The sequence below is a fragment of the Sinocyclocheilus anshuiensis genome, unplaced genomic scaffold (assembly GCF_001515605.1).
Source record: "Sinocyclocheilus anshuiensis isolate Anshui unplaced genomic scaffold, SAMN03320099.WGS_v1.1 scaffold62, whole genome shotgun sequence".
In the NCBI taxonomy this organism is placed as follows: domain Eukaryota; kingdom Metazoa; phylum Chordata; class Actinopteri; order Cypriniformes; family Cyprinidae; genus Sinocyclocheilus; species Sinocyclocheilus anshuiensis.
This window is the reverse complement of record NW_015544180.1, coordinates 1,722,411-1,735,671: the sequence shown is the minus strand read 5'-3', so window position 1 is coordinate 1,735,671 and position 13,261 is coordinate 1,722,411. Positions and strand designations below refer to the sequence as shown.

At 38.4% G+C, this 13,261-nt stretch overlaps 1 protein-coding gene across 1 annotated transcript in view; it reads left to right on the top strand.

Annotated features, from left to right (window-relative positions):
• Positions 1-861: 861 nt before the first annotated feature.
• LOC107696366 (protein shisa-6 homolog) overlaps positions 862-13,261 on the top strand; it is a 106,204-nt gene continuing 93,804 nt past the window's right edge. The window contains exon 1 of the mRNA XM_016496668.1: positions 862-1,613. Coding sequence (XP_016352154.1) covers positions 1,069-1,613 — 545 coding nt within the window. The 5' untranslated portion in view covers positions 862-1,068. The remainder of the gene's footprint in view (positions 1,614-13,261) is intronic.

Here is a 13,261-nt window from a genome sequence, read left to right as displayed (position 1 = left end):
TTCTTCATGAATGAATGTCAAATGTCAGAGGTAACGTGAGTAGATTGTAATTTAATATATGAGTATTAATTCGGTTTACTACACTGTAAAAGTGAAAATGCGCAGGCGTTAACTTAAGGGGCTATGTGTAACCGGCATGGCTTTTAAAAATTACGTTTGCTAGTGTCATCCAACGTAGTCCTTGATTCCTTTATGTTAAATTATATTTTTAAAAAACCTGTCCATTTGAACGTTACTACATGAAACACGTTTTGGTTGACTTGACGGAAATCTTTGTACAGGGAAAGTGGGAACGAAAAATAATTAAAAAGATTACAATTATAAAGCGATTATAAAGCTTTTACAAATTAATTCATTCGTTTTATTGAATGCCAGTACTGTTATATGTTTATTTAATTGCTTTTATTAATTCAATTAATTTAGTTTTAATTCGAATTTATTTGTTAATTCTTGAATGTGTAAACTTTGATGATTTGTAAAGGGATTTTGATTTCTTTTTATATATTTTATGCAACATATTATGGAAATATACTACATATCCACACCAATAGATTTACTATTCATGGCTTTTGTAAGTAGTGGTGACAGTCTTTATGTGTTAACCTAGTATGATTTTTTTGTTTCTGTTAAGAACGTATAATGAATTTTGCAGGAACATACTGAACGGAGGTGTGTGCTGTCCATGGTACTGCAAATCATGTAGACTAGCATTTTCGACTTGAACTGTGAAAATAATGTTCTTTTTAGCAGCATCATATGACCCCTTTAATTGTTTTCCCTCTCATATTTTGTTTTTCAGATTAACATAATGTAGTCTTGAGCAAGTAGATTTCAAGTTTGAGAACCTTTTCACTCCATCCACTCACCGTGAAATGGGCATTGCGTAGTTGTTGTTTTGACTCTATAAGCCCTTATGCCTTAAAGAATGAGAGCCTTAGGGAGGAGGACTGTTGAAATGATGCTACGCGGAGATGGAGAATGGAGGACCTGCAAGAGTGCATGACAAGCGTGTCGGTGCCGGATTGAAGAAATTATAAAAAGAGGAGAAACACATCACCACCTGAAGCCATGGGGATACGACATCTCCTACTTCTGTTGGTCTATCTAGACCCGCTGTGCGTTCTGAGCGCATCCACAGCCAAGCAGAGCAAACCCCCTCCAAAGAGACCCCCAAAGGTGAGGGAGGTCAACAGCACCGTTGCTCCGACAGTTGCACCCCGACGGATCACACAAGTCCAGGCGCCCATCGTTGGTGATCATGACACCTGTCTTGGTTACTATGACGTGAGTGGTCAGTACGACAAAGAGTTTGCCTGCAACAACACTGACCACCGGTACTGCTGCGGGAGCTGCTTCCTGCGCTTCTGCTGTCCTGTGAAAGCCAAACGACTAGATCAGAGAGTCTGTACCAACTACAACACGCCCGACTGGATCAAAACCCAACCGCCCTCACCAGCACCCACAGGGGACACGTACGACCCTGCACTGGACCAGACCAACACCACCGTCTACATCACCTGCGGGGTCATTGCCCTCCTTATCATCCTGGGAATTTCTGCCAAAGTGGCCTATGATAAAGCCACCAGACCGCCTCAAGAAATGAATGTCCACAGGTAAGTCCAAGACATGTCTTTAGCTTTCTCAAGCTTTAGGCTAATGCACTGCCAGTATGACATAGTGATTTTATAGGGGCGACGCAGCCTGGTTAAACCACCCCAGGGCTGGTAACGGAAATTTGTACAATGCAAAAATGTGCAATTTTACGTTAAAGGGATAGTTCACCCAATGTTAAAAATTCTGTCATCATTTACTCAGCTACCCATGTTGCTCTTAAAACCTGTATACATTCTTCTGTGGAATTTTCAGTAGGGTCCATTTTTGTTTGGACCCCAATGTTCTTCAAAACATCTTCTTTTGTGTTATTTAGTAGAAAGAAAGTCATATAGGTTTGGAACGACACGAGGGTAAATTTTCATTTTTGGGTAAACTGTCTCTTTAAGAAGTTTTTTTCTTTCTTAACATACTTGGTGCATGTGAGAGTGCATAAGATATTTAGTCAGGTTTACAGTGATAAATATAGCATATGGATAACCATCAACAGAAAGGTAATTTTGAATGAAAAGTGTTTGCCCAAAGTATATTAGTCCGTTAACTCCCAATTGCATTCTCAAAGTTGGTAATTAAGCGGATATTGGTGTCAAAAATATGAAAATGGTGTTTTTTTTTTGTTTTTTTTTACTTTCATTAGCTTTTCAGTATCAATTTATTCTGATTAATGTGGAAATTCAGATAAACACAATATGTTTTACAGAAGCCTAAGAAGTATTATACATCAAAACCATTTGAACAGCACAGACTGCATACAAAATAAGAGTGATTTGTCATTTTTAGTGTATGAGACTGAATGAGGAAACCAGAAATGAATGAGACCTTGTAACACATTTCTTCTGAAACATACAGTACATGAACTAGACCTTAAGTGAAAGCTTTGTGGTCTTGATAACAAATGGGTAGCATCTTAACCCACACTGGGTTCTGGGTTAAGATGGAATATTAATAGTTAATTGCATACTGTATTAAATCTAGGACTCGTCTGCGTCTAGGAGGGATTGATTCTGGATTTCATTAGTCTTGTGCTGAGATAGAGGTCAATTGGAAACCGTCGTAGTAGAGGGGATTTAGGTCTTCATGGTGCAGTTTGTCAATAAGACAGATTTATAGTGCTTTGGTTTGTCAGTGCCAAAAAGCAGAACTGTTTCTTTGTTTTTGAAGGACAACCACGTTTTATCTGTATTGCTTATTGATTAGATTTAGGTTAAAAAGAAAAAAAAAGTCAGAAAATGTTAACTGAGAACATTGAATTTCCATATTAAAATGACGTAACACTGACTTCATAGCCATTTTAGTCATAGTTATGGTGCATAGTCACTTCGCAGGGGGAAAGTTGTTCCTGTGCAGAGATGTTAAGCGTATTAAAGATGACACATTGCTCTTCTCTTATCGAAGTGATCCATGTTGCAAATATGAGTCAAGCTCAGGCAGTCTGATAAGAGTTTGGTTGGCGCTCACAATGAGGCTTATTGGATTTGTGAAGACCGAATGACATTCTGTACAGCAGAGGTGGAAAGTAACGAATTACATTTACTCGCGTTACTGTAATTGAGTAGCTTTTTTGTGTACTTCTACTTTTTAAAGTAATTTTTAAAATCTGTAATCTTACTTTTACTTAAGTATATTTTGTTTGAAGTATTGTGCTTCGCTACATTTTAAAACACATTAATTACTGAGTAAAAAAAAAAATCGCTCCCTGGAAACTACTGCAGTAAATAATGGGCAGGAGAGCAAACTGGTGCTAAAATCACAAGAAAGATGCAGACGGACAGGACAGGCGTTATGGTGCAGACCCAGCTGAAAACGAAACCCCGTCATATTCTGCTGAAGTTGACTCGAAGGAAATGAAGTGAACCCCTGGCCATATTTATGCTCTATTATGCAGTGTAAGCTGTGTTTGCCTAGGGAGACCAAACTAGCAGCTTATAAAATCTCGACATCAACCCTTCGCAAGCATGTATAGGTAAGGTAAATACTTGCATCGTTGCATTGGTGGTTAAAATGAAGCTTTGACAGTTTAGCAAGAGGTTTTGCACAAATTAGCCAAAAAGACAGTGGTGTGAAGTGTGCGATATATATCGTCTGCGATAATATCGTAATTGTTGTTTCTGTCAGGACCACTATCGTCAAAGATGATTGATTCCCATAGGTTGATGGGGATCAGCTGAGAGTCAGCTGATGCGAGCTTGACTAACGTGACCTGCCAGAACTAACGCTACGCTTGATTTGAATGATTTGACATGATCAGTATTTTGCCAAAAAACGAACAAAACACTCCTACAGAGTGCCGTGAAGTCTAGGTTAGACTAGTGCATTTAGAGTGCATTCTTTCACTGCGTGATTCAGTTTGTTAAAATGCATTTAGAATGATCACAAAATTGAAGATATAGGGGCAGAAAATGTTTATATTTATATAATTTCATATAGTAAATCAATATCACACGAAGAATGGCATTTTTTCCTCCAAAAATCAGCATGATTACATACATGATTATTAGATTTTTTCTTTTTACAACAGTTCAATAAACAAGAAGTTAATTAAGAGACTTGCATTTTAGACACCATATTGCCTGTTTTTGCTCTATTTCTACAACAAAAATAATTTCAAACACAGCCACCATAGCACAGTTTTGCATCTCTGAGCAACATGACAGTGTTTCGTTCCTGAATGAATCAACCGTTTAAATGATTCTGTTCAATCGCAATGACTCACTTATTAACAGTGACTTGCTGACACCTACTGGCCGTTTTAATTTCACATTTAAAGTATCTTTAGATTTTTTTTCTTATAATTTCAAATTAGTATTCAACATTTTATGTCTTATATATCAAAACATTATTTCTGCATTTGTAAATGCAGGTTAAATGCATTCATGTCCTGCATTAAACAGTGTGTAAATACATCTAAATGCCACTTCCGATGAAGCTTCTGTGTTTCCTCTGCATTGCAAAGATGAATTTCGTTGATACTGATTTAATTTGCCTGGTAACAGCGCAAATGTCTTATTATTCTAAGTAACTGATTCCTTTAATTAAAAACAACTAGTTTGAGATTTATAGGCCTATCCCAGGGGTGTCAAACTCAGTTCCTGAAGGGCCGCAGCCCTGCAGAGTTTAGTTTCAACCCTGCTGCAACACACATACCATGTAGTTTTCAAATAAGCCTAAATGATTAGCTTAGCTGGATCAGATGTGTTTAATTAGGGTTATATCTAAACTGTGCAGGGCTGAGTTTGACACCCTTGGCCTATCCCATTTTTGCCTCCCTCCCACTGTTAAAATTACGTGAAAAATGAGTAAATTTTAAATGAGCTACTTTTTACTTTTACTTGAGTAGATTTTTAGACTGGTACTTTTACTTGTACTTAAGTAAAATTTCATTAATGTAATTGTACTTTTACTTAAGTAGAATATTTTCGTACACTTTCCACCTCTGCTGTACAGCTGGTTGAAACCTGTGAGCGGCATACTTAAAATGAACAGTCAGTTGTTATTTACTCATGGCATTCCAAATGCATATGACTTACTTTCTTCAATGGAAACCAAAGCGAAGGGACCAAGGACTGATGATTAGCCTAAAGAAAGCACCATAAAAGATGTCCATTGGACTTAAGGCTGGAATACACTACACCACTTTTAAAATCTGAACAGATTTGAAAACACTAGGGATCATACACTTGCCGACTTTGCAAATGGTTACAGAGAAAAACTGGCCATCAACAACTGAGGATCATACACTACCAGACTTTAAAGTCGTTCTGATCACAACAAACTCACACAGAAAATGTGCCTTGTTGGTAGGAGACACATGACAATTGAAAACTATTTGCATTCTAAAATCGTTTTTTCCTTCTTCCGTTTTTAAAAAAAATCTCCGTCCACATGAAAACGCAAACGCATGCTATGTAGCACTGTCAAGAGCATGCCAAACCAACAGGTGGCGATATAATCTCAACTTTCTTGTGATGAACATAAAATAAGATATTTACAAGAATGTGGGTAACCAAACAGTTGCTGGTCCCCATTGACTTTGGTAGTAGTTTTGGTCACCCACATTCTTCAAAATATCTTTTATATTCAACAAAAGAAACTCATTCAGGTTCAAAACAACTTCAGAGTGAATAAACGATGACAGAATTTTCATTTTTGGCTGAACTGTCCATTTAATGTTAATAAAATAACAAAACAAAGAGAAAAATCACTCACTGCTCTTGACTTAAGAATTTTAATACAGTTGCTTTAATAAGAATCAATGTATAAATGATAATTTATACAGTGAAGTGTAAATAGTGTTTTATTTTTATATTTGTTCATGAAATTTCTTAAATGCTACTGCTAAATACACCTACTGTACCTGAAAAATAAAGCACTGTTTGTTTTATTTGTATATTATGTGAATTGTAATGTGTATATTTCTTCTTATTTTTTAATTAATATTGTATGTTTTTAATTTTTTTATTTTAATGTCTGCCATTCTTTTGTATTTTATATTTTGTTACCTTGTAAGGCTAGGGAAATTAGTTTGGCTGTACTGCTCAGACAGCTTGCAAAATAGTAAAACCAACATAACAAAGAACCGTGATAAAATTTTCCTGAAAAAAAAAATTGTGATATGATATTTTTGCCCTAAACATTTAGATATTTCCCTGAATTGATAGTGAACATTTCTGAAAGGGTTTAGGGCTAAACTCCCATCTTAGATCCATCAATACTTGCCCCAATTTTGACAAACCGTCCCTGCTGCTCACTGTCTCACAGAGACGTCAGTGAAGTTTCATACTACAGTATGAGCCGTGAGGGTACTGAATGTTCCAGAACATTTGTTTTAACATTTCCACCCTTTGAAGCCACTCGACTTCATTTAGGCTGCGTGTAGATGGTGGTAATTAGCACCAAAATACAGTTAAATATATTATGAGTCCTTACCCAGGGGCTCAAATGTGTAGTGAAACAGCTCCGGGCTGGAAGGTTCTTGATGTGCTGTGTGTAACGCCCCTGTGGACCGTTTGTTGTGATTGTGAATGTTACCCCGAGGCTGTTTGTTTCACCTACCTGTACCTGCCTTGTTGTGTCTACATTAAAAGTAAGTAGTGGAATTCTTGTTGTCCTTGTCGTCCTCGTCGTCCTGCCTGCCTCCACACACCCGTTTCCGTGACACTGTGAGTGTTTTGTGTGTTTGAAGCACACAGGTGCATGAAATGTGGTTTCTCTGAGGAGAATGCCTGTGTATGACTAGAGATGAGACCTTGGTCAATGAGGGACAAGATCTGTCTTATGCCACTCTGGCTGATTCATTATGAATCGATTATGAGGACTATAGAGTTTTTGTAAGAAGTGCAGTATAGCTTGGTTGTGGTTTGACCTCATGATCTATGGTTATATTGGAGAACGATGACAAAGTGATGACTAAAGTATTTTAATTACCTCATACTGGGTAAAAAACAGATTACCTCAAATGGATCATGGGTTGTAATTCAAGCTAACTTATGACTCATTTGTTGCGACAGAGCCCAACTCCTATTGTGTTACATAATTATATTTTTCAAAGCTTATTAGGGTGAATCTCACAAAGTCTTACAGAGAGAGAGAGAGACTCAAATAAAATAAAGCCATTTTTTCACCATTATTTTTTATGATAATTGAGCACATTTCCCCTCCAGTTCTGTTTTTTATGTGAACAAATTAGCTATTCTTTTAATCAAAAAGTAATGTGCAGTATGATTTAAATAGTTTGACACCATGGTATAATTCTTTATATGGAATTAAATTACATTTTATGGTAATTTTAATATTAAAAATACATGTATATTTTGTCTGAACAAGATTTTTATTTGGGCAAAATGTGCTTAATTGGCTTAAAAATAATCAAAATCATAAACTCTTACAGCTCCTAGAAACAAACTCTTTTTTTTTTTTTTTTTAGGCAAAATATAATTTCTTATAATTCTGGAGTGAAACATGACCTGGAATTTTCTTAACGAGATTCACCCACTTAAATTTGCTTACTTTCTTTTTTTGGTACACTCAATACGTTATTATTGCATACTGTTTTATAATGTACTATAATACTGAAGTGTCAATATCTGTGACTATTTGCACTAGTATAAATAGCAACTAACTACTATTAACACTTATTGCAAACTGTAAATGGAATCTATCGCTATTTGCAGTTAGTGTAAATAGCATATCGCTAAGAAAATATGCTATTTTCACTTAGTGTAAAATAGCCTCTGCCTATATGTGTGAGTATATATAATGAGCAGAACGTTTTACAAACATTTTACGCAAGGTTTTACAAATGATTTACACAGAAATGTGTTCTGCTCTTCATGTTTCATGGATGAGGCTTGATGTGTGTGGTGTGTGATGTGTGAGTTTGTGTTCTTTAAAGCATTATGGTCAAAGATCTTTTTGTCGACTTTATCATGCCTCATTGATCTGAGCTCATGCACCTCAGTTTTGGAGTGAAAAAAGTATTATTTGTTGAAAATGTTCACTCAAAAGCTGAGGTGCATAAACTCAGATTGATGAGGCCTACGATCCATCAGTTCCAAAAAGAAATACAAAACCTATGCTAAGTGATAGAAAACAAGTTGATAAAAACATGTAATCCAATATTTGGCAATAACATAGCATAACAAAAATTTATAAGCAGGTTTTTATTTTTTTTGGTAGCCCAGTCGTTTTTGACTGGGAACCCCACAAGTGTCACAAGGTGGGAAAATAATCCTAAAAAGTACAAAAATTGATTTATAATGTGTGCTGTTATAACGTGTGAGCAAAGTCAATTTTAGTCCAATGCAATAACATTAATTATCATTTTCGGTGGAAAAGAAAATCCTCTCTGGCTCAAAATGACCCGAACACAAATGAAATAAAAAAGTGAATATCCTATATATAAAAAATCCATGTAGTATTTTTAATAGGGCTGCCCTCGACTAAATATTTTTCTGGTCGACTAGTAGTCGTTCATTTTAAGCATTAGTCGACTATTAGTCGCACTTTTATTAATAAACCATATAAATCATAATAATGAGCCTTTAATTGCCTACATAGCCTAATAAGCGCTCAAGCGCACGCAAAAAAGGCTTGCCACTGTCACGTGTATGTTCCTGTTTGCCCTTATTTGTTTCTTCCTGTGTCCTGTCCTCATTTGTTATTATTTGAGTCCAGGTGTTCCCCGTTTAGTTCGTATTGTTCCCAGGTGTGTCCCATTAGTTTCTGAGCATTTAAACCCTGTGTTTCCCAGTGTTTTCTGTCTGCTGTTAAATGTCATTCTGTCTGCTACATGTCATCCCTGAAGTTCCCATGTTTTGTATTCCTTTGTTTATTTTGAATTAAATTCTAGTTAACTATACTCCAGCGTCTCCTCATTCGTTCCTCCCCGAGTGACCGTGACAGAACAGCAGACCCGAACCGAAAGTGAGCGGCGCCTCTTCTCCCCGTGTTTATTTTCCGGTTTTTCAAAGTGTTTTTGTTTTCCCCCCGAGATTATGGAGGAACGAGCGATGTTCATCGCCGTGGCTCAGGCGAGCCCCAACCTTGTCAGCTACGCGAGGGCGTTCGTGCCGCTCGCCCTCGCCAGCTCCCTCGAGGGGGAAACCCTCGTGATGCTGTTCCGGATCGGGATTACTTACCATCGCCCCATGGAGCTCCCAGACACCACCAGCCTCGACTGGAAGGAGGCAGTCATCCGGTGTCTGGAGAGCCTCCGATCCCGATCCGGGACTCCTCTGCTGGCCGTTCCTCAGTCAAGCCCGCCGGCCATGGCTTTCTCCAGCCCGCCGGCCGTCCCGAAGTCTAGCGCGCCAGCCGCGCCGAAGTCCAGCCCGCCGGCCGTTCCGAAGTCTAGTTCCGAAGTTCCTGTGGCAAGCCCGCTGGCCACTCCACAGTCAAGCCCGTCGGTCGTGGCTCACTCCTAGGAATCATGTTCCTGTTTGCCCTTATTTGGTTCTTCCTGTGTCCTGTCCTCATTTGTTATTATTTGAGTCCAGGTGTTCCCCGTTTAGTTCGTATTGTTCCCAGGTGTGTCCCATTAGTTTCTGAGCATTTAAACCCTGTGTTTCCCAGTTTTTTCTGTCTGCTGTTAAATGTCATTCTGTCTGCTACATGTCGTCCCTGAATTTCCCATGTTTTGTATTCCTTTGTTTATTTTGAATTAAATTCAAGTTAACTATTCTCCAGCGTCTCCTCATTCGTTAGTCCTCGAGTGACCGTGACAGCCACAGCGCACCGGCAAATATAATAATTATGAATGTGTTAGGGAAAAACAGCAAGTACACTGCATTAACGTTTTATAATTTATTGCTACACTAGTGCTTTCTGTTTTCGGTTTAATAGATGAAGTCGGCGACACTGACTCGTCATCCCCGCAGTATGTGCCTGTATGCATGTTTCATACGGATTACATAATCTGAGAATATTTGCTTTCTATTTGAATTGGTTCATTTAAAAGTTTCACTCTCTATAGATATATTTTTCATGTCTCTGTAATAAGGCAAGAATACACGGAGTTTCGAAATGACGCACTCTAGTTCACAGAGTCCGAGACGGCAGAAAACGCATCCTGTTTGCTTTAATTATTTTACAAAAGCACAACGTTTCATTGTTATTCTGAGTGCACACAAATAAACGTAGAGTCTTTACAGATACGAAAGCTGCATTACTCTTATCTGTATGACCAAAAATGTCTAAGTATTTTAAGTGCAAATAATCGCAGCAGCGCTTCCATCAGTCATGCAGTAGCCCAAGCGTGCGCGCTACTGTTCAGCTTCCACACTCCGCACAAACACGTGAACAGCGCACTTTTTTCTAGGCTAACATTAGATTGAGCTGCCATGTAAAGTTGCTACTACATACATATTTCAGATGATAAGCCATATTTGCGGTCGATGATTGTTAGGTGAGCGTAGCCTATGTCCTGCCCGATGTACTATATTACCACATAGACCAGTCGTTAACGATTTGTCCGTCACGGACTGCGTGATTTCGCCACTTCGTGTGGAACATTTTTTTTTTCTGTGACTAAGTGACTAATAACATTTTGGTCGTCTTCTCGTTGACTAACGGATAGTCGACTATTAGGGGGCAGCCCTAATTTTTAATGACAAAAAATATTTTTATGGGGACATGAACTGTTTTTTTTGTTATTTTGTACTGTTCTCTGAGGTCCACTTATAATGTTATCAAGATTTTTACATCAAAAAACATCATAATTTAGAAGTAAAAGGCTATTTTCTGTCCTGTTTTGACCCCCTTATCAGAACGCTCTGTTTGAATAGGTGTGGTGGATTGACGACTCGGAAGTAAACGCCCACTGCTATGATTGGCTGACAGTTGTGTATGTTTGACAGCCTACATTCCTCATAGATGAACACTGCTATGATTTAGGTTAAAAAACATAAATACTCTGTTCATCCACTCTTGCCTAATGTTGGGATCAGAAGGAAGGTGATGCAGAGACAGTTTTTCCACAGCTTGGCATTGCACAGTGTCTTGTTGTCTTCGAGCATCTTTATAATTTGATTTCTGTGTAGACCTGCGTTTGTCTCTCTCGTTATTTACACTACATGCGTGAATAGGCAGGTGGAGCTAAACAGGCAGTGATGTAGAAGCAGGCGTTGATTTTCTTCAGCGGAGTCAGGATTTATCCACACTATTACGTCATAGAGTGGCACATTCCACAACCTGTCGTTTTGGCCGATTGGCTTCAATATAAGCTGTTTTTAGACTAGCGAGAAAGTTTTGAGTTCTGAAAATTACAGGATGTTTTTTAGTGCAATGACCTCTTACATGTCAAAAGATCAAGGGAATTTTGATTTCTCAGTTCGTGACCCCTTTTTAAGAAACTATATGAAAATGTCATGCAACAGCACTGGAAGGCCAGACTGAATCCTCTCCATCCGCTTTAGCAGTTGTTGAAAAGATTTGAGTTGGTTTTCAAACCCTGCACTTTTAGCACCAAATGACTTCCTGAGCTAAGCATATAGTGATTCCTTTCTGACCCGAGAGCGTTTTAAACCCTCCACATCACTGTCACGGCAGAAACTCAGACACAGCCACGAGAGGACAGAATGCCTATTGTGTTCAGTGAAAAGCACTCTGGGAGTTTCCAATCTAGCCAATCAGATTGCCTGGAGCCGGTTCGGCGGTGACGCTAAAGCTTTACGCTTTATAACCTGACAGCCGTACATGAGCAGTTTGAGTGGAACATAAGATTAGCTTGCTGCCAAAAAGCCAGGTTTGAATAACAGTGCATTTCACGGCTCCCCGGGGCACCTGAGGTCTGTGTGAGCGGCGGCTGAGAGGTGGAAGAGGTTAAAAGAGGTGGCGGCTGTATTTAGCACATGCAGATTCGCCGGTGACCTTCAGCGGGACAGAAAGGCCGTGGTTTGAAAGCCTCCGCGGGTGATCCAAGCGCCTCATATTGATCAGTCTCCTCGGGAACACGCGCCGATGCAATCCGAGTGAGCCCTGACGTAAGACGAGGACTTTTTACCCAGAAGGAGCACTCTGTCACAGCTGTTCTCCATTTCACTGCTTTGGAAAGAAACCAGTCTTCTGATTGACCCATTTTGCACATATTAGAACTGATGCTCTAAACAATAGCAAACTTCTGATCAGTGCATCAAAGGTCTAGTGCATGTTCTGCTGAAACATTTGAGCCCGTTCACACCAAGAACAATAGCTATAATATTGATAGCTATATTATATATAATAGCTAAATAGATTTTTTTTGATGAAAATGTGCTTAATTGTCTTGAAAATAATCAGGAATCTTAATATCTTTTAGCTCCTAGAAATAAACCTAATTTTATTTAGGCAAAATATAATTTCGTTTTAATTCTGGAGTGAAATATGACCTGTGCAATGAGATTTACCCCCTTAAATTTGGCTTACTTTCATTTTCAGACTACTTGCTCCAAGAGTTTTTCTCTTCATCTTAAACGTAGACATATTTGTTGATTCATCAGAGAGCCTGTATCTATTTCAACAAATTTCTCTCTATTACAGTGACGTGACATATTGAGAAGGTTTTTTGATTGTGATGCCGTCTAATTGTTTCATGGTGGTGACATAATCAGGAACATTAGTCTTGTCTGATCCTGTGTAATAAATTCACTTGCCATTGGCAGGTCTGGCAAAAGTAATTGTTTTTCGCTTGAATGCATCATTACTTGAATCACTGGTCATTTTACATGCATTTTAAACGTGTAACCAGAGTTTGAATTAGTGAGAAAGTGTGTCTAATACGTGCTGTAGCAACATCATATCGCCATATGTTTCACCATTCAACCCGATTCAGGTGCTAGAATGAGGGAAATTGGCCTTGATTTGTTAGGAATCGGTGCTCGTCTGTCCCCAGAGGCTGCATCAGGGTGTTTGTGAGGATGTAATTAACTCACACTGATGGTTGGATGTGTCTTTAGAGCAAACAGGATAGCACTTAGGCCCAAATTACTGTTAGTATCGTCTTGCATATATTAACACCAGACAACTGAATGACTTTTGATGAGGATCTGCTGAGACTGAGAAGGTTGTGTGTGGCATTTACACATGCATGGTGCATTTATTCTAGTCATCTATTTGAGTATGTGTGTGTGTGTGTGTGTGTGTGTGTGTGTATATATATATATATATATATATATAT